The sequence below is a fragment of the Trypanosoma cruzi genome, genomic scaffold (genome assembly GCF_000209065.1).
Source record: "Trypanosoma cruzi strain CL Brener 1047053516579 genomic scaffold, whole genome shotgun sequence".
Classification (NCBI taxonomy): Eukaryota; Euglenozoa; class Kinetoplastea; order Trypanosomatida; family Trypanosomatidae; genus Trypanosoma; species Trypanosoma cruzi.
In genome coordinates this window covers 175907-200559 of record NW_001849570.1, presented here as the reverse complement: position 1 = coordinate 200559, position 24653 = coordinate 175907, and the positions used below count along the sequence as shown (strand labels likewise).

At 53.4% G+C, this 24653-nt stretch overlaps 7 protein-coding genes and 2 pseudogenes across 7 annotated transcripts, besides 23 other annotated features; 2 read left to right on the top strand and 7 right to left on the bottom strand.

Annotated features, from left to right (window-relative positions):
- Positions 1-3698: part of a sequence feature (areas not merged during assembly with more than two copies in the genome that could not be assigned to a particular haplotype) that runs on past the window's edge.
- On the bottom strand, positions 144-2411 carry Tc00.1047053510013.270 (annotated as a pseudogene).
- Positions 3252-3275: a microsatellite.
- Positions 3690-4859, bottom strand: Tc00.1047053510013.260 (mucin-associated surface protein (MASP), putative; the record flags this gene model as incomplete). The annotated part of the gene is made up of 1 exon (XM_813437.1): positions 3690-4859. The coding sequence occupies one exon, from the start codon at positions 4857-4859 to the stop codon at positions 3690-3692; it is 1170 nt and encodes a 389-aa protein (XP_818530.1).
- Positions 3699-6617: a sequence feature (haploid, Esmeraldo-like haplotype).
- Positions 3918-3980: a microsatellite.
- Positions 4353-4372: a microsatellite.
- Positions 4528-4598: a sequence feature (GA-rich).
- Positions 5345-5923, bottom strand: Tc00.1047053510013.240 (mucin TcMUCII, putative; the record flags this gene model as incomplete). The annotated part of the gene is made up of 1 exon (XM_813436.1): positions 5345-5923. The coding sequence occupies one exon, from the start codon at positions 5921-5923 to the stop codon at positions 5345-5347; it is 579 nt and encodes a 192-aa protein (XP_818529.1).
- Positions 5514-5582: a microsatellite.
- Positions 6618-10014: a sequence feature (areas not merged during assembly with more than two copies in the genome that could not be assigned to a particular haplotype).
- Positions 8147-8185: a sequence feature (AT_rich).
- On the top strand, positions 8781-9629 carry Tc00.1047053510013.230 (mucin-associated surface protein (MASP), putative; the record flags this gene model as incomplete). The annotated part of the gene is made up of 1 exon (XM_813435.1): positions 8781-9629. The coding sequence occupies one exon, from the start codon at positions 8781-8783 to the stop codon at positions 9627-9629; it is 849 nt and encodes a 282-aa protein (XP_818528.1).
- Positions 10015-10579: a sequence feature (heterozygous, Esmeraldo-like haplotype).
- Positions 10580-18330: a sequence feature (areas not merged during assembly with more than two copies in the genome that could not be assigned to a particular haplotype).
- Positions 11404-11429: a microsatellite.
- Positions 11660-11681: a microsatellite.
- Positions 13325-13490: a sequence feature (T-rich).
- Positions 13492-13543: a microsatellite.
- Positions 13824-14987, bottom strand: Tc00.1047053510013.200 (90 kDa surface protein, putative; the record flags this gene model as incomplete). The annotated part of the gene is made up of 1 exon (XM_813434.1): positions 13824-14987. The coding sequence occupies one exon, from the start codon at positions 14985-14987 to the stop codon at positions 13824-13826; it is 1164 nt and encodes a 387-aa protein (XP_818527.1).
- Positions 15187-15221: a sequence feature (T-rich).
- On the bottom strand, positions 15695-16444 carry Tc00.1047053510013.190 (uncharacterized protein; the record flags this gene model as incomplete). Its single annotated transcript, XM_813433.1, has 1 exon — positions 15695-16444. One exon carries the CDS (start codon positions 16442-16444, stop codon positions 15695-15697), a length of 750 nt encoding a protein of 249 aa, XP_818526.1.
- On the bottom strand, positions 16642-17172 carry Tc00.1047053510013.180 (uncharacterized protein; the record flags this gene model as incomplete). The annotated part of the gene is made up of 1 exon (XM_813432.1): positions 16642-17172. One exon carries the CDS (start codon positions 17170-17172, stop codon positions 16642-16644), a length of 531 nt encoding a protein of 176 aa, XP_818525.1.
- Positions 18331-19615: a sequence feature (heterozygous, non-Esmeraldo-like haplotype).
- Tc00.1047053510013.170 (mucin-associated surface protein (MASP), putative) lies at positions 18714-19358 on the bottom strand (the record flags this gene model as incomplete). The annotated part of the gene is made up of 1 exon (XM_813431.1): positions 18714-19358. One exon carries the CDS (start codon positions 19356-19358, stop codon positions 18714-18716), a length of 645 nt encoding a protein of 214 aa, XP_818524.1.
- Positions 19053-19194: a microsatellite.
- Positions 19616-24653: part of a sequence feature (areas not merged during assembly with more than two copies in the genome that could not be assigned to a particular haplotype) that runs on past the window's edge.
- Positions 20031-21095: a mobile genetic element.
- Positions 21586-21625: a sequence feature (AT_rich).
- Tc00.1047053510013.150 lies at positions 22229-23632 on the top strand (annotated as a pseudogene).
- Positions 22532-22572: a microsatellite.
- Positions 24044-24069: a microsatellite.

Here is a 24653-nt window from a genome sequence, read left to right as displayed (position 1 = left end):
GCACAACCGCATTCTACGGCTCATAAAAATGCCAATTCTCCACACACTCCTTGAAGTAAAGGCAGAAAATGCCCAAGGCACACACCCATGGACGGCACCGTCACCAATTCATTTTGGGAACAATAAAACAGTAGAGCCATTGACATCAGTGATGCTGTTTCCCGCGCCAAATTCCCCCTTTTGGCGGGCACTGGCACCGCTTCCCCCGCAGCCGCGTCAATGCCCGGATCCTGTGGCAGTTTGGCCGCAAAATTCCCGGGGCGCAGTGTCGCTTTTCCCTCCTTGCAACCCGCTTCAGTCTGCTTGCCACGCAAAAGGGGCATCTGTAGTTCCTGCCTGGTCAGTGGGCGGTTGCACAGACAGAAATGCGTCAGCGTCACCTGACTGCAGCCTGAGCCACTGCAACCGTCACCTCCAACGTAGAAGCATGAGACGTCGAGCAACTGCGCCCCACGTGTAACTGTCGTTGCTGAGCTCCCCAAAGTTTTCCCATCCACGCACACGGTGCCCATGCCGTTGTGGAGCCCAAATGCCACCCGGTACGTTCTCTCCAGCCCCCAGTTCCCGTGCTGCACTTCTCCCGCCTCACCGTCAAACGTCGCCTACCGCTTATTGTCCGCCGTGACTGACAGTCCCACCATCCTCACACTCCCAGCGCCACCCACAGCGACCATAAGGGCGCTGCCGCTGCCCGCAGGAGCCGACCCAATCGTCACCGTCACCAAAAGAGTGAACTCCTTCTTCACAATGTGGAATCGTTGATCTCGCCACCGATTACCCACAGGCCACTCTGCCCACACTCCAGGCCCCTCAAACGTCGCACCGCCCTCAACCTTCGTTGCCGTCCCAACCACCGTGGCACTCGCCGCGAGATATTCCCTCACCCAGCAATCCCTCTCACCCTCGTTGGAAAAATATCCGACCAGTCCATCCGCGGGCATAGGAGTGCTGCAGGCACCGTCGGATGCGGTTCCCTCTTTGCTGGTGGAAGTGCAAGGCGTTGCGACGTTCTTGTCGACTGCATCCCAATTCTTCAGCGCAGTCCTTATTTCATCCAGCTGCTCAGTGAGGTGTGCGAGCACAACACGCCCTTGTCCTGCATTCCACTCGTACAGGGCAAACAGTTCACCACCCATGTACTGCAGAGTATCTGCGTTTTTGAAAACACCATCAGCACATAACGGTCCAATGGGGTAAAATCGATTCATATCAGTCATATAAAGACGCAACACGCTCGTGGCTCTCCGAATATTATTCTGCCTGGGAAAGGCAAACAGCATTACACTCCTCCCCTCGATGGATGCCGTCACAATGTCGAGTCGACCACCAGTCGTAGCACTCTTCAAGGCCTCACTCAAGACATTCGAATGTGCTCCGCCGAATTACATCCATTCCTCCCCCATTTCACCGGACTCATCCACTTTCCCGTCATGGCCTCCATGCGTGGCGACCATGAGGAGTTTTCCCTCCCACTCGAAAATATCGGGATCAGCGCAATCCCATCAGCAAAACCCTCCGCAGGGAACCCCCAATTCCCGCCACAGCCCTTCGAATGGATGATGGCGCAAACTTTTGTGTTGTCCCCCTTCACAGTCACAAGGGGAAACACAATCGCGGTGCCATTCGCCACCACGCCCCTGCCGCCAATACCCCAGAACCCATTCCATGACTTCGCTCGTAGCTGACCGTCAACAACAGCCTTGGAAGGGCTCCCAGCACCCCACGTGATGCGCCTTACCACATCGTTGGAGACCAACAACCTTACCTTTAAAAAGGCACAAGCTCCCAAATGTGTGGAGTTTCCAAAATCGCGCTGGCATTTTTCGCAGGAAGGCGTTCCACAGGCAGAAAAATATTGCCGTCTTTCGTCAACGCCTTGGGACCGTTCAATTGAGACGCGTGAACCGCCTCTTCTCTTCGTTCCACGGCAATGACCGTCCTCCAGTCTGTCACGCTCTCCGCTGCGATTCCTTTCTCCCACTCCTCCCGTGTAAAACTCAAGTACTTTGCCCAAATGCCAACACTGGCACTAGAAGGGACTCCCTAATTGGCCTTGGCAATACCCACAATCAAGCCATAGTATTTCAACAAGAAAACGGCCAATAAAGAATTTGAAACCATTTTCTCCATAGCTGTTGCCCCTTCAATGCGCCAGAAGACACCTTCGTTTCCCACCATACAAAAATAACCATAGGCTTTGGATCACCCACCCTCTTTGCACGCGCAACTCCAGTATCGCAGCACACCATCACAAAGAGGAGGAGCAGCACCGCAGAGGTAAACACACGCCGGGACATGTTGGGCCTCTGTGGCTCACTCTCTCTTCCTTCCCTCCTCCTTCCGCTGGATCCGGTCACGCGGCGACGGTTGTGTGTGCGGGGTGCCTTCACTGCAGCAGCACGTGAGAGCATATTAATATGAGTGTGTGCGGTGTGTGTGCTGTTGTTGGTCGTTTCAGTGCCTTCGAATTTTACAGTAGCAATTAGCGCTTGTTTGCTTTCTTCATAAGAGAGTGAAAAAAAATAAAAAAATACAAAGAAATGGAACTATGAGTACCGTCACCCACCCACAGTGGGTGGCACCATCATCCCCGCCGCAGTCACTCCCAACAACAACAACTCACGCACACAGACACACGGAACAGGAGATGAACAGTGCACCGGGAGCACACAGCGACTGCCACCAGCAGCAGCAGGAGTCACGGCGGGCGCTTCTACCACGCGTTTGCACACACCGAGTAACACCAACACACACATCAACCAGCGGAACGCAAAAGACACAGACGCCCTTCGCAGCACCCACGTGCTGCCGCGATTCGTTTTACTTTAGTCCCTGCTGGATGCCGCTCCTCCGCCAGCGCACATCACCCCGCACAGCCAAAGAATATCGGCAAATCCACAGCGGGAGAGACACGTCAGCACTTGCAGCTGCTGGAAAAAAATTAATCCACACTTGTCCCAGGCACACTCGATGCCACCCAATCGACCACACACCAGCAGCACGTCAACAAGACAAATCGCGAGCTCAATACAACCCTCTTAGGAAGGGCCGCCGCCGTCAGAATATTGTGCGTGCGTGCGTTCTCAGCGTTCACTCAGCTCCACGGCGTGTGCGACATGGCATGTTTATGTGCATGTGCTTGTGTGTTTGTCAGCGCCTATGCATGCAGAGCAGCTGTGCCGCACAAGAGAGTCCAAAGAAAGCAACGGCAGAGAGATACTGATAGCACACACGCAAATTACTCATATCATCACACACACACACACACACACACAGTCCGCCGAATGAGTGCACTCAACCACAAAACAATGAAAAACAATAAAAAACAAAAAGCCGAAGCGTGGGACGACCAGCGCACACACTCTCATTGCTCCCGTAAAGCAAAACACACACACACAGGGAGAGAGAGAGAGAGGTCGCCCACTCAATGCAATGGAAACAAAAACAAAAACAGTTACGGTGCTCCGTCCATGCAGCCAGGCAGGACGGCAGCGGTGCGTGTGGTGCAAAAGAGAGCACCAACGGGCCTGCATGGGTGTGCATGCAATATATACAATGGGCACATTATGTGTGTGCTTCGTGGGATGAGGTGAGGGCGAGAGTCCATGCAAGGGGACACACACACAGGGAGTGAGAGAGAGAGGGACGAGTGTGTGTGCGGGCGGTGCACGGCTCTCTCTCACTCACTCTCACGCGGCCACCACCGCAGCAGCAGCCGCACACGCAACAAGAAGAAGCAAAAGAGGGGAGGTGGTGTGGGAGGCCGCGGTGCTGCTGTCGCTGTCGCCAGGTGTCGCCGTACCATTCGTTTGAGCTGTAGTTGTTGTTGCTAGGCCTTCTCCTGGTGTTGAATCTGCCGGTGGTGGTAATCGTTCTGCAGTTGGTTTTTCTGCCGGCGCTCCCGTTACTGTCGCTTTTGGTGGTACTGGTGGTGCTGGCAGTTGTGGTTGAGGTGTTGTTGGTGCGTTGCTGGCGGTAGTCGATACGCCGGAAGAGCCTTTTGTCCCCACGGCACTCTGCCCCACGGCGCTGTAATTTGCATCCCCATCAGGAAGTCGACTCGTTTCATTTTCTTGTGTATCAGAGGAGTGCCGTTGTGCATCGGGTGTTGACCTCTCCGGTGTCTCCCTGTTGAGTGGTGCGTTCCCTGAAGATGTTGTTGGCCCTGACTGCTCATCGTTTTTTAAAGATGTCGTGTCCTGAGTGGATAGTGCACCGCCATTATTCCCTGAAGCGTCTCCATCGATGGAAATGGGAGATGAAGAAGCACCACCTGAGGGTGGCCCGGAAATGGGACCTTCAACCCCAACGGGACCACCATCGGCTTCACCGTCAGCGGAAGCTGCTGCTGCTGGTGGTGGTGGTGGTGGTGCTTGTACTTGTAGCGTCGGTGCTTGTGGTCCTGGTGTTGTCGGTGATCCTTTTATTGGTGTTGCTGTTAGGCTTCTTTCTCCTTCTCGAGATTGTGGCGTCTCATTTTGTTTTACTAAAAGTTCGGGTGTCTTCCTTTCATTCACTTTTAGTGCATTTTCGTCTTCTTGTTGTTGTCTTTCTTCACTTTTTACTGTTACTTCATCTTCTGCTTCATCTTCTTCTCCCGAAGATTCTTTTGCGGGTGTATGTGCTTCTTCCACGTCTTTCGGCGGTGGATTTGAAACTGCTTTTAACTTTATACGTGATTCAGGGCTGCTTGGTAATGACATTCCACTTTCTGCGCTTTCCAGCAAAGATTCACTATCAACATCTCTTCCATCGCCATCGACAACATCACCGGCCGCCGACACCAAAACGGCAGCACCACACCACAGCACGCAGAGGGCACACACCAGCAGCACACGGCCACTCATCATCATCGCCATCACTCCTGTCACTTGCGTGCAGCCTTCAGCACAAACTAACGCCCCGTCAACGCAGAGTGAAAGCAAAAAAAAAAGAAGTCACAAAAAGACGCACAGTCACCACACAGTGACAAATGGAAGTAGCTTGCACACAAAATGGGGCAGTTGGAATCAGTAAACACAGATAAAAAAGCACAACAAAAGCAATAAATTAAAAATGTAAAAAAAAAAACAAATGGCTGCACAGTATGGCTCCAGTGTGCATGCACCCATCCACACAAACATGCGTCCTCGCAAACAGTTGTATGCGTGTTGAGCATACGAGTGTCTGGGATGCGCTCAACGTGACGGATGTGCGGAACAACGCGGAGCACACAGCAGGGCAGCGGAAGCAAATGAAGCAAAACACAATCATTATTTTCTATTATTTATTTACATCGGACCACAGTAGACGCACACAAATCCCCGCGGTTGAGTGCTGGCACGCACAGCCCGCATACACCTCTTCAGCCCAGAGCGGTGTACGCCAGCGCGGATACGGCGAGCAGCAGCGGGGCACACACCCACGCAGAGCTGCTGAGGCTGCCGTCCATTTCGCTAAGACGTGACGGTGCGAAGGTGGTTGTCGTGGTTGGCGCCTCTGTAGTCGTAGTACTTGGTGCCTCCGGCGCAGTGGTTGTTGTTGTAGTAGTTGGTGCCATTGTTGTAGTTGTGGTCGTTGTGGTTGTCGTCGTGGTCGTCGTTTTTTCCACAGGAACCTCCAATTTTGTTTTTTTGGGGGATTGATCCACAGCGCTTGTTTTCCCTGGCTCACCGGACGCACCATCACTGTTGGAGATCACATCGGTGGGCCTGCCTTCTATGACTTGCGTACCGTTCTCATTTTCATCCGCTGACTCTTTGGTCGTCAGGGCTGGGCTCCCACTTTTTCCATTTTGCTTACCGTTTGCCCCACCTACACCCTTTTTTGTATCGGAGTCCGTACTGCTGTCACCTCCTTCCACGACAACCGCTGTCGCGCCCACGGACGGGCAGCAGCACAGGGCGAGCACCAACAGGGCGCACAGCAGACGGCACGTCGTCATCGTGAGTGTGGTCGTTCAGTGGTGTGGAGCTGATCTGCACAGTGAGGGACATGGAGAGCAACAGGGGAGACGAGAGGTGCGGCAGACACACACACAGAGGGCACACCACATGAGGAGAGGGCAGCAGCCAGGCATGCACCGTACGCCGCACACCACGCACGACACACACTCCAATCCACGGCAGCAGGCACACACACACACACAGCCCTGCCGCAACACCAACACACAGATGGAAGAGGGAGAAGCAAACAGGAGCGGCACACAAGGCTCCACCGCATGCACATACGGCGAGAGCGGTCCGTCGTGTCGGCACCCCTCACGAAGGGTACGCAAACACACAAGAGAAGGTGCAGCTCGCACACAGCAACACAAAAGCAAAGTAACAATGAAAAAAAGGAGATCCCCGCACACCATGTGGATTGTTGGTCCATGGGAAGTGCAGCCAATATTTATTGCGAAAAGATGCATTTTTTCCTCTTTAATTTATTTTGTGACAGCAATGAGTAGCGCAAGGGCCGTCAGCAATAAAGTGGTAAGTATTCCTTCGCAAACGGCCGTCGTGCGGCTGAGGCGGTCCCAAACAGTCGCAGTCCAAATTCTCAACGACGGGGCATTACCACAGTGGATGAAGCGGAGTGTCCCGTGTCCCGTCGGGGATCAGCAGCACGTGGCGTCTGTGATGGGACGGTGGCGGAAGGGCCTGGTCAATCTCGAATGCCCGCGCTTGTGCTTCCTGCGTGTCCTGTCTGCCAGTATGCTTGGCGACTTCGGTGGCAACCTGCGCGCAAGACGCCTGTTAAGAAGACGGTGGCGCCACTGCGGCATGCAAAGTTGAGGCCCTCTCCAACTATCGGAACGCCAGGCCGAGCACGTCGAGAATGTGCCCTCATATTGTGGACGGACGAGCGCACTCTGCCGCAGATTGGGCAGGACGACGTCAATCCGCCGCTCGCTGGTCGGCAAGGATTTGCGGTGTTCACGTCTGGAAGAGGTTCCGGCGGAGGCGGTGGCGGGCCCGTCTCCTCAGTAAAGAAAGGACGGCGCCACCGACGCAGGGAGTTACTTGTGATATGCAGGGCGCGTGCGGGCCTGTCGAAGAGCGGGCAGGAGTCGCATCGCACCTGTGCGCGGTGCCGCCACTCGGGGCACGATTTCCGGGTTGACACCAGGAATAGAGTCCTCGCCACACCGTCAACCGCCTGTCATGCGGTGTGTGCGGCTTCCTTTTCCTCATGGACATCCTTCCATTATAACCCCCCGACGGCGCTAAGGAAGCCCACGTGCCAGGCATTGACGCAGTCCTGCGGGAGGGATCGAGCCATGACGGCACCAGCGTCCGCTGTCACGTTGCGTGGGATTCCGAAGTGCCATTGGGAAAATACGGAGCCAACAGTGCGACCTCGATCCGCCAGTGAAAGCGGCACGGTGCAAATCTTTTCGGTGACGTCGTCGTGCGCCGCCAGCGGGCCAAGGCGGAGCGACTCCATCGCCGAGAGGGAGTCTGTGGCGGCAGGAACTCGTGTGGGCGTTCGGGATGCTGCTGCCAGGCGGGGAACTGAAAACTGTCTGAGGCCATGCTCAGTGGCAGGACACTCCGCTCGGCAGGAGCATGCAAGGCTGCCGGCAGCTGTGCGGTGAGGCCTCACAGGGAGCGCGGCCGTCCGGGAGTCAAGTGACAGCGCAGCGGATCCAGACGCATGCTCAGCGAGAGACGACAAGCCGTCCACCGCCAAGACAGTTGCCAGCGACTAACAAGACGTTGACCATGAATAGGACACGTATGCCCGCACCGCCGTGGGCACGGACAGCGACCCCGATTCACTCAGCAACAGTGATCTAATGCCCTTGGATGGTGCAACAGCCACGCCGGAACACAGCACAGCCCTAGCAAATGTTGAACGAGTGATAACTTGTCGGGTGGCGGTGATGCCGCACAGGATTATTTGCGCACAACGTCTGGGAAACCAGAGATCCCATCGGAGCACAACGCAGCATCACTTGTGCGCAACGGTTTTTGTGAGCACGGGCATTTCACGAACTTGTTGGCCATGGCTGAAATTCGTGACATCACCGTGCATGGGTGTGTGTCTCGGGTGTTGTTGCTTCTGCTTCTGGGACTGTGGGGCACTGTGGCACTCTGCTGAGGCGTGAGGGAGGGTGGAATTGCGGTTTTCGTGGAACAATAACTGTGCAGCTTGCCAGCATTAACCACTGAGTTTTGTCAATAATTTAAGTTTTATTATTTTCTTTTATTTTATTTTTGCTGCTTTTGTCCTATTGGAATAATCAGCATCCCTGTGTTTTTCTGCCAATGGTCGTTTGCTGTACTTTGTCATGAGTGACGTGTTTCTCCCTCTTTTGTTTCCTTCTGTTGCCCACACGCGGTGCCGGCCTCATTGCTGTGCGTCCCACGGACTGCACGAAAGGAGGATTGGGGGAACAGGCCGGATGCCGCAATGAAGTGTGAGGGGAGTTGTGTGGGCTCACGGAACAGTACGATCTTTTTTTTGCTTTATTCAGTCCATGCATTACGTATACACAAACCAGTGGTCGTTTACATTTTGCTGCTTGGCACATAAAATAAAAGTCGTGCCTGATCGATTTTTTATTACTTTTTGGGAGTCATGCCGGACTCTCAACTCTGTCGTTGTTCTTTTTTACTGCATTTTTAGAACTTCTGGTTTGCAGGGCTGTGTGTGAGTTCTGCAATTGTACTGATTCCAACTGCCTCATGGTGCGTGCATTGTCATTTGTGACTGTGCGTGCGGTGGATGTGTGACTTGTCTCTCATTTGCTTTTGCTCTCCGTTGACGGGGAGTTAGTTTGTGCTGAAGGCTGCACGCAATTGACAGGAGTGATGGCGATGATGACTGGCCGTGTGCTGCTGGTGTGTGCCCTCTGCGTGCTGTGGTGCGGTGCCGGTGGAGGCGGTGCCGAAATGAACGAGGAAGAAACGGCGGGTCTTGGGAGTGCTGAACATCTGCCGGAATCAGAAGCACCTGAAAAGTCCCCAGAAGGCACGCAAGACTTAAAAGGCGCAGTGCCAGGTGTTGTAGAGACAGTACCTTCCACAACCACAAGGAAAGATGAAGAAGATGATGATGATGATGATAAAGGGACGGAAGATGAAGAAGAAAAACCAATAGGAAAGCAGGGTGATCAAGAAGTAACAGTTACATCATACCCAAATTCCGGGGAAAAGAATTCAAGAGGCAACGAGCAGCAAACACGTCAGTCAATTGTATCTGCTGGGGACATTCCTCATTCCGGCAGTCAGGAATCAAATGCCAATCCTACGCAAACGAAGATAGAAAAAAAGAAGGAGACTGACGAAAATACATCTGCAGTAGAGAGTCCACTCAAAACAGTTAACAGGGAGCAAACACTGCCTGCTGGAATTGTGGAAGGAAATCCTCCATCACCTCCAGAAGAAGGTGTTGATTCCCGCGAACAGGATGGCGAAGACACCATGAGTGAAGATAAAAAAAATGTTCCGCCGCCTGACACTGCCGCTACATCACAAGGCCACCAAGACGAAGGCTCAGAAGGGACTGGGGAAGATACAAAAGCAACGACAGTAACCGCCAACACAACTGATACGACGAATACACAAAACAGTGACGGCAGCACCGCGATACCCCACACCACCTCTCCTCTTTTTCTTGTTGTTGCGTGTGCGGCTGCTGCTGCGGTGGTGGCCGCGTGAGAGTGAGGGAGAGAGAGCCGTGCACCGCCCGCACACACACTCGTCCTTCTCTCACTCTCTGTGTGTGTCCCGTTGCATGGACTCTCGCCCTCACCTCACCCCACGAGGCACACACATAATGTGCCCATTGTATATATGAATGCACACCTATGCAGGCCCGTTGGTGCTCTCTTTTGCACCACACGCACCGCTGCCGTCCTGCCTGGCTGCATGGGCGGAGCACCGTAACTGTTTCTGTTTTGTTTCCATTGCATTGAGTGGGCGACCTCTCTCTCTCTCTCTCCCTGTGTGTGTGTTTTGCTTTACGGGAGCAATGAGAGTGTGTGCGCTGATCGTCCCACGCTTCGTTTGCTTTTTAAATTTATTGTTTTACTTGTGTTGTGGTTGGGTACACCCAGTACTTTTTTTTTTTTTTTGATTAGTGGTTTGCTTTGACTGCGGATGTATGATTTTCTATTTCATTTTTTCTTCTTTTTCTTTTGATGGACTGGAAGTATTTCTTATCCGTGTCACGCTACCAAGTTTTTTTCTTTGACATACGCCATGCGTCTGTTGATCCACTTTACTCTGTGAACTGCATTGCTGCTGGTGTTGCTGTTGATGATGTCCGCGATGTGATTTGTCAGCGGATGTCTTGCTGTCAGCCTGACGTATCCTTCGTTCCTTGACGATTTGGTCTCCTCCGACGGTGCGTGGGCGTCTCTGGTGATGGTGAGGGACGCTTTTCTCAGAGCGCAGGATGCGTCGCGAATGTACGGCGTCGTTTGTGAGGACCGATGGGTGACCATCCGCATCCAGGCGTCATCAACGGACTTTGAGGACAGCATAAGGCACTGCGGCTTCTTTTGGTGTTGCACAAAGAATTTATTGGACGGTGCGTTTGTTTTCAATCTTTTGCAGCTTTTGTGGGGGAAGGTGGGAGGTTGAGGGCATGAGGACTGAATTCGTTTGAGTGGCTGCGTTCCGTTGGCCTGCGACCAGTCGTGGCACTCTTTTGGGGTTTGGCAGCCCGTCTTTTTTGTTTACTTCCCACCGCAGCATGTGGACAACACTGATCCGAGGAACATTTGTTTGACGGCGTGTGAGCTGCTGCCGTGCGTGGTGCATGGAATATGTGATTGTGTGGGGAGGTGCATTGGAGTGACGAATACTTCTGTTTGGCGTGTTGCGGTGTGTCGGAATGATGTTCGGATGACATGTGGAGGGTGTTGTTTGTGACTTGTGTGTCTTCTCTGGTGGAGCCGACATGTGTGCGGGGATTGTGGCATTGCTGGCTGACAGCTCCACGTCACTTTTCGGCATTCCTGGATGTGCTGAGGGATGACGGCTGGCGACCAGCGTGTTGGTGCTGCTGCTGGGAATAAGTGCATCGGGAATGGACCATTTTCTCTTTTCCGTGCTGGAGCCGATGAACTGGCACGAGGGCACCGGCTGCAGGCTGCCTGCCAGCACGTGTGAGCAGCGGATCCATGCGCACACAGACGCTCATCGCAAGAGCTTGTGCGATCACAGTGGCCTTTTGTGGACGTCAGCCCATCGAAGAATGTGTGAAGCAAACGGCTGACTGCACACGAGGAAAATAAGTGCGTGCACTGTGCCGTGTTTCAGCGTCGATGGCAGGGCGGCAGGAAGCCCGTGCTGGCAACTGAGACCTTTGCGTCGCGAGGGATGTCGGTGTTGATTTTGGATCGTCGAGGGTGAAGTGATTTTGCTGCCACCCGTGTGTGTGGCCACTCCGGCAGAGGGCGGACACAAAAGGGAGGGATGCAGGCGCTGCGTGTGTGTGTGTGTGTGCGTGTGCCATGCAACAACGCCACAACAAACATGCTGTGACGCGGTGACACTCACATCGTAGTGGTCCTCACGAACAGCCGAGGCACGGCCCACACCGACGCACTTAGTGGACGGAGTGAAGCATCTTTTGAGGCGCTGCAGGGAACAGGATGTGTTGACGCAGCCACGACGTGCATGGAGTGTCACGATGGCACAGTCAGCTGTGGCTGGTGGAATATTTACTTCTCGGAGGCAACAGAGAGAGAGAGAGAGAGAGAGCTGCTCCTGCTGCTGGCGTTGTTGCTGCCTTTTGTGGCCTCCCATGCCGATTATTGTCTGTCCGCTGATCATGGGTGGCATGCCTCCACTAGTGACGTCGTCTGCAGGCATTTCACAGCACCAGTGAAACACACATCACGTCGCATGCTTTGGTTGTGGATGTGGTGTCGTGAGTGCAGCCGGCATTATTTTGCCCGACTTCTTTTCACTGCTTTGCGACAAATAGATGCGTCGCCGCCCGAGCCATTCACTGCAGCTCCGTGTGTTGTACTGCCAGCACAATACTCTCTTGTTTTCTGACGCCTGGCTGACAGTCAGACACCACTGCGTTGGGACATGCAGGGATGTGGATTGCCGCTCACGGTGTTGGGCACCGCTGTTTGGATGCGGCGGCCACACGAGCGGATGTATTGTGGCACAATCGAATGCGTGAAGTACGCGGAATCACAGCGGCCGCAATAATATCAGCGGTGTGGCACTACGGAATGTGTGAGGGGGCGATGCATGATGAATCACAGTGGGCGGCATGCGAGGGAAGTGCACCGCGACGGAGCGTCATCCCGCCCTCAGCCTGCTGGGGAATGTACACCCACAAAATATATGGACGAGACACCACCAAACACACATGCCCTTCCATGCACCAATAAATAGGAGCGAAGGTGCATTCTGGTGTGTGGGAGTCCACTCACATATTTTCATTTCCACCGCAATAAACGGTGAGGAATCAGGTGCCGCAGCAACGAAAAGAAAAACAAACATCTATTGCAGCACTTTACCAGCGAAAGGCAGGAACAACACAAACCGAATTATTGGCTGCACCAACACAAGAAACATTCACAAGAGGAAAGAAAAATACTTGCGCACCCTGCAGAAATCCCAACACACGATGCAGGCATGAAGGTTTCCCCTCTGAAAAAACAAAACAACGCATGCGGACATATGCCAGCATCCAAACAGAAACACAAATAAATGGCTGCTTGCATTATTCCATTCCTTGCGCTTATTTTAGCGTGTGGTGCTGCTGCTGTGGTTCCCAGGCCTGCATGAAGTGGTGTGCGCCGAAGCTGAACGAATGCAACTGAATTATTTTTGTGATGAATATTGGCTGCACTTCCCGTGGACCAACAATCCGCGTGGTGTGCGGGGATCTCTCCTTTTTATTGTTATTTTGCTTTTTTGTTGCTGTGGGCGCTGCGCCTCCTCTTGTGTGCGTGTGCGTGTCCTCCGTGAGGGGTGCCGACACGACGGACCGCTCTCGCCGTATGTACATGCGGTGGAGCCTTGTGTGCCGCTCCTGTTTGCTTCTCCCTCCTCCATCTGTGTGTGTGTGTGGCGCTGCGGGTGTCTGCCCGCCCTGAACGCAAGAAAAAAAAACAAGAGGGAAAGAAATGTGTGCTCCGCTCCACAGGCCCTCGTCGCACGCCCACACGTCACGGCTCCCTCAGCGCGCCGTTCGTCGCGGCCCCTCCTCATGCGTGCAGCAGGCGAGTCGCACAGGGCCGTCGTCGTGAGCGTGTCGGTGGGTGTGCGAGTGGAGCAGTTGGGCGGGAAACACACGGCACCCCTCATAGGAAGAGTGCAGAAGAAACAATTAAAAGAGGGAAGAGTAGAAAAGAAAAAAACGTCCATAGTGATTGCCCCCCAAAAGCAAAAAAGAGAAGAGGATAGGGGGAGTAAAAGAAGACAAAAGAAAAAGAAAAAATTAAAGAAAATAAACCATTAAAAAATGAAATAAACTCACAACGCCCCGAAGGAAGCAAAAAACAAGCAAAATGAACACAAAAAACAAGTAACAACAAAACAACAACAGAAAAAAAAAAAAAAAAAAGTAAAAAAAAAAAGTAAAAACACAAAAAACAAAACACAAGAGGCTGCAAAGAATGGCTCCAGCGTGCATGCATTCTCACACAAAAATGCGTCCACTCAAACAGTTGTGGGCGTGTCGTCCATACGAATGTGTCTGGGATGCGTGCCAAGTGACGGATACAGGGGTCAACAACGTGGAGCACACAGCAGCGCAGCTGAAGCAAATGAAGCAAAACACACAATCATTATTTTCTCTTACTTATTACGCAATAAAACAAAAGAAGCGCACAAATCCCCGTCGTTGAGTGCCGGCAATTATAGTCCGCATTCACTTCTTCAGCCCAGTGTCCCGTAGGTGAGTGCAGCCAGAACAAGCAGTGGCAGGGCATGCAGACGGGTTTCATGGAAGCAGGCGTCAGTTCCCACACTGTTCTCCAACGCGTTCTTTGTGGGCGCAGAGGAAAGGGGAGCCGGCATGCTTGCCGCCATATTATTTCCTTCGCCGGAAGCAGTCTCGGTGGTGGTGTTGGCGGCGTCCTCTTCGGCGCCTTCCGCTGCACCCCCGTCCTCGCCGGTCTGGGACAACTGAGTCGGTGGCGCAGCAGCAGTCTCTTCCTGCAGCTCCACTGGAGGGTCATGGGAGGAGTGGCTGCCTCCTGTGGGCTTTGGATCTGGTGGGGATTCGGATGCAGCAGAAGCAGCAGAAGTAGAATGTGCTGCGCCTTGAAGCTCAGCAGCGGGAGCGGAATCCGACGCTTGCGAGGCCGCAGCAGAAGGATCCGTCGTGGCCGCAGCGCCAGCAGCAGAGTTAGCACCAGCGCCGCCTGGAGTTGCAGGTGGTGGAGGAGAGGGGACATCCGCGGAATTCTCAACGACAGCAGGAGAAGATTCAGAATCTGTTTGGGAGGCGTCACGAGAATCCTTGTGTTCTCGAGGCCCCGGAGGTCCTTCTTCCGGACGTGTGGCCGGAACACTTTCACCAGCGCCACCCGGAGCTCCAGCCAGTGAAGGGGCACCAGCGGAATCCGCAGCGTCAGCAGGAGGAGATTCCGAATCCGCTCTGGAAGAGGAGTCACGAGAATCATTGTCTTCTGGAGAGCCCGGAGGAACTTCCGGAGGTTTTGCTGCACCAATTGCAACGGTGACCGCCTTCGACTCAACTTTACGCTGCCACCAACTATTCACCTGGCTTGGAGTAAACGTGGAGACGTTGATCGTGAAGACACCACCGTTCGCACCATCTTTTATACGTCTCTGAACATCCTCGGGCTCACAGTTTCCGACGCCCATGCCGCAAATCATCTGCCCAAAACCAGCAGCTGCAGTCGTGCAGTTGTACCACAATGACGTCCCAGGGAGCTGCCAACGCGCAACATTACCGTCACCCGCACACTCTGCATCCACCTGCGCCACCTGCGGCTCATCCTCCACGGCAAACACGCACGAGCAGCAGCACAGCAGTGCCAGCACCAACACGACACAAAACACACGGCACATCATCGTCGAAACTATCGTTTTTGAATAACGAAGATTCGATCTGCAGGAGCATGAGAAAGGAAGTAGAGAGAGACAGCAGCTACACCACGCACAGCCACCGCATGGTAATAAATGGCAGCAGCCAGAAGAAGCGCACACCAAAAAAGACAAATGGAATTATTACAACCGCAGAACTCGCACACCGACCCGCAAACCAGAACTTAAAAAAGCGGAAAAAACAAAAAAAGAAAAAAAAAATTGATGGAGTCCAACAAAACTCCCAAAACTTAAAAAAAAATCAATCGGGCAGCATTCTTATTTCTTATGCTAAGCAGCACAAGACAACCGTGTGTTTCTGTATACATAATGCCTTCACCAAGAAGAGAAATTAAACAAAAAAGACTGTACTGTTCCATGAGCCCACACAACGCTTTTCACACTTCATTGCGGCATCCGGCCTGTTCCTCCAATCCTCCTTTCGTGCAGTCCGTGGGACGCACAGCAATGAGGCCGGCACCGCGTGTGGGCAACAAAAAAACAAAACAAGTGAGAGAAACACGTCACACATTACAATGTGCAGCAACCGACCATTAAATAAAGGAACAGCAACGATACTTATCATTCCAGGAAAACAACAAAACAAACAAAGTAACATGTAAATAATAAAAGAAAACACGCAGGGAACGCAGCACATGTTCTCCGTGAGGAGTCGCAATTCCACACTCTTCGGCTCAGAAGACCGCCACAACTCCACACAATCCCAAAAGAAGCAGCAACGCCCAATACACGCACACACGCACAGTGCCGTCATCAATTAACTCTCGCAGTGTCAATTTCGCGTCGTTGAGCAGGGCAAAGCAGTCGTCGGGACTCACACCGTTTCCGGAATACTGCGCGGTGAATTCTCGTAATTGGGGTTTTTTCTCGTGTCCAGAGGCATTGCGTTGAGTCAATCCGTCCGCATCACCCTCAGCAACAAATCCACTGCCTGCAACGCCATTCTCTAAAACGAGAGATTTGTGTCCGGTGGCGTTGCGCTCATTCACCTCGTCCGTGTTATCCGCAGCAACGTGTCCCCTGCCGCCATAAGTGACAGACATGATCTCGGATGCATTCAGCGCCACTAATATTCTCGGACCGTTGGCAAAGGAAGGCCTCTTCTTGGATGCATTCGGGACCATCATTTCGCTCGGATTGCTGGCAAATTCAGGCCTCGTCTCGGACGTGTTGGTCGCCGTGTTGGATGCGGGACTCGGATCGACGGTGTTGGGTGCGTCAGCCGCCGCAGACTGTCGCCAATCCTCGTGTTGAAGTGACGGCTCAGCATTAACTTGCGGCGCAGTTGTCCCACCAGATTTTGTGTCATCCTTCCCTTCACGGGGTGGCGGCAACTGACAGATGCCCGTCTGCTCAGCATCGCTGCTCCGTGCAGGCGGATGGATGGTTCCATCGAGAGGAAAATTGACGCCACCACAATTCATAAGGACCGGCGTATTTATGTGTCGTCACATTCATCGTGAAGGCAACGGTGACCCCTTCCTCTTTCGCTGCACAGCTGGCAGCACAGTTGCTACATGTGTGCACCGCATTGGCCACATGGCACACAGCACCCAGCTCACCATTCCTGCTATGCATGCGCACATCAAAGCCACTGAAAGTATAATTCTCATACTGAGCCTCAGCACCGGCAGCAGAACCCTTCTTCCACGCCCACACACACACACACACGCACGCGATAGCTCAGGCTGCCGCCACTCGGAGCACACAACACATCCACCGGCACATCCACCGGCACAACCACCGCATCCGCAGCACCAGATACATCTCCAGGACTCCCAACAGCAGCACAAGAGCGCAAGGACCAACACGGCGCACACCGCACAGCGCCGTCACCATCGTCATCACCGCAGTCATCGTCACCCGTAGTGGAGTCGCTGGAGTCAGTCAGCTGATCCGTGAGGCAGAAGAAAAAGAATGCAACAAGAGGGAGAGGGACGAAGCACCGCGGATACAGCGAGAGAGAGAGCAGACAACATGCGGAAAGGGCAGCAGGCCCAGCCGCACAGTTCACACACCACGAGACGGCATCCACGCAAGGAAGGCACATAACGCCAGCAGCCACCCACCATGCAGGAGGAGAAGATATCCACCTCCATCTCCCCCAGCTCATCTCGACAGCCAACGGGAAATGGCCAAAATTTCCAGCCATCCCGCCCTCAATGGGACACGGAGCCCAACTCAACGCAGTCACACGCGGTGCTCCACACCCGCAGGAAAAGAGACGCGGGTTGCGCACTCCCTCCCTCCCTTCTCCTCATGGCCACGGAAGAAGACAACAGCCGCCACACGCAACTGCCAGCATGCACTGCAAAAGAAGCATTCAAATCCACTACAATGTGCATCTTGTGTGTGTGTGGTTGTGTGTGCCTGCAGAAACACAAAGCAAAAAGGTAGAAAAGAAAAGAAAGCAACAAATGTGAAGAGACGCACAAAAAATGTACAGCGGAGGTGCATGGCGGAAGCAACAAGAAGAAGGCCGCTCAAACTCATAACTGCACTGCAGTCCAAGCAGTGGCAATTCACACAAGATTTATTTAGAATAAAAAATCTTTCCTCTTTAACTTATATAAACCCCATCACACAAAATAATTATAAATGAAAAAAAAATTGTCCATTACTGTTCCACACAAATTGAAAAAAAGCAGCCGGCTGCCGTGTGGCCACACCAAACTGTCTGCATATATTTTGTCTGCAAAAGAAAATTAAATAGTTGCATGTCTTTCAACCGTCTGACCCTCCATGTGTCCGCACATCGTTTATATTTCATGGGTCATCTGCGTGTTGCTGCTCCCCTCAGCCCTCTCATCGGCGCGTGAGTGCGGCCCGCAGAGCACAGTCACTCGTGTGTGTGGGGACTGAGAGAAGCACGCAGAAATGACGGGAGTCGCGTCACTCCATCGGGAGAGTGAGCGCAGCAAAAGAAAATCATCAGGAAGGAAGAGAAATGCTCACGAGGCCGACACCGAAGGGACTGCCAGATCAAGAAATGCACACGCAAAGCAAAAAATCATAAAAACACGGCGGCAGGGTGTGGCTGTGTGTGTGGCGCTGCGGGTGTCTGCCCGCCCTGGCCACAAGAAAACAAAACAAGAGGGAAAGAAATGTGTGCTCCGCCCCACCGGCCCTCGCCGCACGCCCACACGTCACGGCTCCCTCAGCGCGCCGTTCGTCGCGGCCCCTCCTCATGCGTGCAGCAGGCGAGGCGCACAGGACCGTCTTCATGAGCGTGTCGGTGGGTGTGCGAGTGGAGCAGTTGGGCGGGAAACACACGGCACCCCTCACAGGAAGAGTGCAGAAGAAACAATTAAAAGAAGGAAGAGTAGAAAAGAAAAAAACCGTCCACAGTGATTGCCCCCCAAAAGCAAAAAAAAAAAAAAAAGAGATGGGGAGCAAAAGATTAGTAAACAAAAAAAATTAATTAAACTAAAACATTTACCAAATAAATAAAAACAAAGTAGTTACGGTACTCCGCCCATGCAGCCAGGCAGGACGGCAGCGGTGCGTGTGGTGCAAAAGAGAGCACCAACGGGCCTGCATGGGTGTGCATGCATATATACAATGGGCACACTATGTGTGTGCTTCGTGGGATGAGGTGAGGGCGAGAGTCCATGCAAGGGGACACACACACACAGAGAGAGAGAAGGACGAGTGTGTGTGCGGGCGGTGCACGGCTCTCTCTCCCTCATACTCTCACGCGGCCACCACCGCAGCAGCAGCCGCACACGCAACAACAACAAGAAGAAGCAAAAGAAGGGAGGTGGTGTGGGAGAGCGCGGTGCTGCCGTCACTGTCGTCCGTAATTGCACTTGCATTTGTACCATTAGCAGTATTGTCTTTCGCGGGTTCGTCGCCATTTCCTGCGGAATGTTCATGCTGTTGGTGTTGCTGCTTTTCATGCTGTTCTTTTTCTTGTCGTTCCGGTTCTTCTTGTAGAAGCTCTTGTTTTTCTTCAGAATGGTGTTCGACTGAATTATCTTGATCATGTATTGCTGCTTTTACCTCCTGTTCTCGGACTGTTGTACCTCGCAGTGCTTCTGCTGCTGCCTCTGCTTCCTCTGCTTTTGCTGTTGCTGTTTTTGTTGCTTCTGTTGCTATTTTTGCTCTTTCAGCTGCTTCTGCTGATGCTTTTGCTGCTGCCGCCGCCTTTGCGTCAGCTGTTGCTTCTGCTGCTCTTTGTTCTGGTCTTTCCTGCAATCTCGCAACTGGAATAAATAATTCTTTCAGACTGTTGTCGTCCCCACCAGAAACCACACCAACAGCTCCATCGGCCGCAACGGACCACAGCACGCAGAGGGCACACACCAGCAGCACACGGCCAGTCATCATCATCGCCATCACTCCTGTCACTTGCGTGCAGCCCTCAGCACAAACTAACTCCCCGTCAACGCAGAGCAAAAAGGAAAAGCAAAAGGAGAGACACGTCACACAGCCGCGCACACTGTTCCATCCAGCAATGAGAGTCACGCACAGTAAAAAATAACAGCAACGCACACAAAAATGAGACAGAAGGAATCAGTACAATTGCAAATCTCGAACGCCGCCCTGCAAACCAGAAGTTCTACAAAGTAAAAAAGCATAAATTAAAAAACAACGCATCCAAGGCTCCACCGCATGCACATACGGCGAGAGCGGTCCGTCGTGTCGGCACCCCTCACGGAGGGTACGCACACACACAAGAGGAGGTGCAGCGCCCACAGCAACAAAAAAGCAAAATAACAATAAAAAGGAGAGATCCCCGCACACCACGCGGATTGTTGGTCCACGGGAGGTCCAGCCAATATTCATCACAAAGAAGCTTGTTATCTTGTTTTGGTTGCACTCTTTTACAAATAACGAGTGAGGAGCGCAAGGGCCGTCAGCAATAAAGTGGAAAGCGTTCCGTCGCAAACGGACCGTTATGCAGGCTGAGGCAGTCCCAAACAGTCACAGTCCTTATTCTCAACGACGGGGCATTACCACAGTGGATGAAGCGGAGTCTCCCGTGATCCGTCGGGGATCGGCAGCACGTGGGATCCGGGATGAGGCGGTGGCGGAAGGGCCCGTTCCATCTCGAATGCCCGCGCTTGTGCTTCCTGCGTGTCCTGTCTGCTGGCGTGCTTGGAAACTTCGGTGGCGACCTGCGCGCGAGGCACCTGTTAAGAAGACGGTGGCGCCATTGCGGCATGCAAAGTTGAGGCCCTCTCCCACTATCGGAACGCCAGGCTGAGCACGTCGGGCATGTGCCGTCATATTGTGGACGGACGAGCGCACTCTGCCGCAGTTTGGGCATGTGGACGTCAATCCGCCGCTCGCTGGTCGGAAAGGAGTTGCGGTGCTCACGTCTGGAAGAGGTTCCCGCGGAGGCGGTGGCGGGCCAATCTCCTCAGTAAAGAAAGGACGGCGCCACCGACGCAGGGAGTTACTTATGATATGCAGGGCGTGCGGGCCTGTCGAAGAGCGGGCAGGAGTCGCATCGCACCTGTGCGCGGTGCCGTCACTCGGGGCACGATTTCCGGGTTGACACCAGGAATAGAGTTCCGCCACGCCGACGAGCGCCTGTCATGCGGTGTGCGCGCCTTCCTTTTCCTCCTGGACGTCCTTCCGGTTCCGTCGCTTCACTGCAGTGAGGTAGCCCGCGCGCCAGGCATTGACGCAGTCCTGCGGGAGGGATCGAGCCATGACGGCGTCGGCGTCCGCTGTCACGTTGCGTGGGATTCCGCAGTGTCATGGTGAAAATACGGAGCCAACTGCGCGACCTCGATCCGCCAGTGAAAGCGGCACGGTGCAAATCTTCTCGGCGACGTCGTCGCGCACCGCCAGCGAGCCAAGGCGGAGCGCCTCCATCGCCGAGAGGGAGTCTGTGGCGACAGGAACTCGTGTGGGCGATTGGGATGCTGCTGCCAGGCGGGGAACTGGGAAGTGTCTGTGGCCATGCTCAGTGGCAGGACGCTCCGCTCGGCAGGAGCATGCAAGGCTGCCGGCAGCTGCGCGGTGAGGCCCCATAGGGAGCGCGGCTGTCCGGGAGTAAAGTGGCGACACAGCGGACCCAGATGCATGCTCAGCGAGAGGCAACGAGCCGTCCACCGCCAAGACAGTTGCCAGCGAATAACAAGACGTTGAGCATGAATAGGACACGTATGCCCGCACTGCCGTGGGCATGGACAGCGACCCCGATTCACTCAGCAACAGCGATCTAATACCTCTGGATGGTACAACAGTTACGCCTGAGCCCAGCACAGCCCTAGCAAATGCTGAACGAGTGCTAACGTGTCGGGTGGCGGTGATGCCGCACAGGATTATTTGCGCACAACGTCTGGGAAACCAGAGATCCCATCGGAGCACAACGCAGCATCACTTGTGCGCAACGGTTTTTGTGAGCACGGGCATTTCACGGATTTGTTGGCCATGGCTGAAATTGGTGAAATCACCGTGCATGGGTGTGTGTCTCGGGTGTTGTTGCTTCTGCTTCTGGGGCTGTGGGGCACTGTGGCACTCTGCTGAAGTGTGAGGGAGGGTGGAATTGCGGCTTTTCGTGGAACAATAACTGTGCAGCTTGCCAGCATTACCCACTGAGTTTTGTCACTAATTTAAGTTTTTTTATTTTCTTTTATTTATTTATTTTTGCCGCTTTTGCCCTATTGGAATAATCGGCATCCCTGTGTTTTTCCCCGATGCTCGTTTGCTGTACGTTGTCATGAGTGACGTGTTTCTCCCTCTTTTGTTTCCTTCTCTTGCCCACACGCGGTGCCGACCCTGCGGCTGTGCGTCCCACGGACTGCACGAAAGGAGGATTGGAGAGACAGGCCGGATGCCGCATGAAATGTGAGGGGAGTTGTGTGGGCTGGTGGAACAGTACGATTTTTTTTTTGATTTATTCAATCCAGGCATTACGTATACACAAACCAGTGGTTGTTTACATTGTGCTGCTTGGCAAATAAAATGAAAGTCGTGCCTGATAGTTCTTTTTTTATTATTTTTTGGGAGTCATGCCGGACTCTCAACTCCGTTGTTGTTCTTTTCTACTGCTTTTTTAACTTCTGGTTTGCAGGGCGGTGTGTGAGTTCTGCAACTGTACTGATTCCAACTGCCTCATGGTGTGTGCATTGTCATTTGTGGTTGTGTGGTGGCTATGCGTGGTGTAGCGGCCGTGTCTCTCCTTTTGCTTTTTGCTCTGCGTTGACGGGGAGTTAGTTTGTGCTGAAGGCTGCATGCAAGTGACAGGAGTGATGGCGATGATGATGACTGGCCGTGTGCTGCTGGTGTGTGCCCTCTGCGTGCTGTGGTGCGGTGCCGGCGGAGGCGTTACAGAAATTAACGATGAATCATTGGGGGGTTCACAGCTTTTGTCTGGTGTCGGCGAAGAAGCTCCAAAGGGATTATCGGAGCCTGGCGAACGAGGGTCCGACAGCGCGGGGCATCCGTTGAATAAAAATAATGGGAACAATTCCAACTTGCAAGAGGGGACAGTCACAGGAACAACAGCCGACAGAGTTGGGAAAGAAGAGGAAGTGGATGATAATGATGATCTTGAAGAAGCAGAAGAAGAAGAGAGAAGTAAAGAAAAAGAAGATAAGGCACAAACAGGTAAATCCAAACGTTTATCGAAAGAGGTAGCTCCACTAACGATACCAAAAGCATCTGGTCTCAGTGAAGCCAGTGGTGGCAGTCCTTCTGGTGTTGATGGTGTTGGCTCAAGTAAAAGTTCTGACGGAAGTGAGAATTTGAATTTGGAGGCTCCTGGTCCTGTCGTGAACTTTCCGCCTTCCCTTCCCAATGCTGCCGGTGGTGGTTTGCAGGATACCGACGGTGCTTTATCGCCTCAGAAGAATAATTTCTCAGAAACAGGTGTGCATTCAGGAACGACGCCTCCAGCACCCTCACTGTCCAAATCACAGGCACCCGCGATGCCAAAACCAAAAGCAGAAGAGCAGTCCTCCACTGAGCAGGACACAGAAGATAGTCCAGACACAGAGGAGGTCACAACCGGAAAAGAGAACGTGCAGAATACTGTGGAGACGGGAATTCCTTCCAGGTCGTCGTCTGCCGCCAGCAAACCACCCGTACAACAAACAACGCCAATATTAACACAATCACCGGCAGTGCCATTACCAGAAAGATCAGCACTGGCACCATCAGAAAAAAAATCAACAGCACCGAGTTTTTCAGCAGGAGAAGGAAGCCGTAGAGCAACAAACGTCGCACAGAACTCAAAGGGAGAAAAGAATGAAAAATTGCCGTCATAAAACGAAACGGAGTCCAAAGCGGTGGAACAGCCTTCAGGGGATGATTTGGCAGAGCAAGACAGTCCAGCGCGAACAACAACATCACCCATCCCCGCAAGTGGCGGTGCCGATGCCCAGAGAAATGCGGATGCGGACAATAGCAATGCTCAAGCACTTAAATACGAAGGAACACACAAGAACTCCGAAACTGGTTATACAAACCTTGCTTCTACAGCTGGTGATGCAGCAACACAAACAGAAAAAGCACTCGCCGACGCCAAAGCAAATGATACGGCAACGCCTGGCAATAGTGACGGCAGCACCGCGGTCTCCCACACCACCTCCCCTCTTTTGCTTCTTCTTCCTGTTGTTGCGTGTGCGGCTGCTGCAGCGGTGGTGGCCGCGTGAGAGTGAGGGAGAGAGAGCCGTGCACCGCCCGCACACACACTCGTCCTTCTCTCTCTGTGTGTGTGTGTCCCCTTGCATGGGCTCTCGCCCTCACCTCATCCCACGATGCACACACATAATGTGCCCATTGTATATATGCATGCACACCCATGCAGGCCCGTTGGTGCTCTCTTTTGCACCACACGCACTGCTGCCGTCCTGCCTGGCTGCATGGGCGGAGCACCGTAACTGTTTTTGTTTTGTTTTTATTGCATTGAGTGGGCGACCTCTCTCTCTCTCCCTGTGTGTTTGTGTTTTGCTTTACGGGAGCAATGAGAGTGTGTGCGCTGGTCGTCCCACGGTTCGGCTTCTTGTTTTCTTTTTTATTGCTGTTTTACTTGTGTTGTGGTTGAGAGCACCCATTCCGCTGGCTGCGTGTGTGTGTGTGTGTGTGTGTGATGATATGAGTGGTTTGCGTGTGTGCTATGCTCGTTTCTCTACCGTTGCTTTATTTGGACTCTCTTGTGGCGCACAGCTGCTCTGCAATTATAGGCGCTGACAAACACACAAGCACAAGCACATGCACACACACGCCATGTCGCACACACGTGGGCAGCCTCAGCACTGCTAGAGGAGCTCTCGGCGCGCTTTGGAATGTCGCAGCGGGCACAATTGGACTCGGCTTGTTGGCACCTGTGGCTGCCGTTGTCGACGCTCCGATCCGCTCTGTTGGAAGTGCCGGCGTGGTCGTGGGGCGGCGGGAGAGCAGCGGCGGACACGGTGACCTCTACGCATTGAGCTCACAGTAACTTCCTTGGCCAGTGGCAGTGCGGATGGAACTGTCATAATGAACGCGCCGCCGGCACGCTTGTTGTCGAGTTCCCGAAAGGAGAGTAGTGAAAGAAGGTCCGTCCGCATGACTCTTTGCATCTCCGCTTCAGAGCCGCGCATCACAATTGGGGTTGCCGTGCGGTTATGCAACAGGGTATGATCTGCTGGGAGAGCGCGCTGTGCGATGCTCCTGCACCTGGGGCTGGTGCTG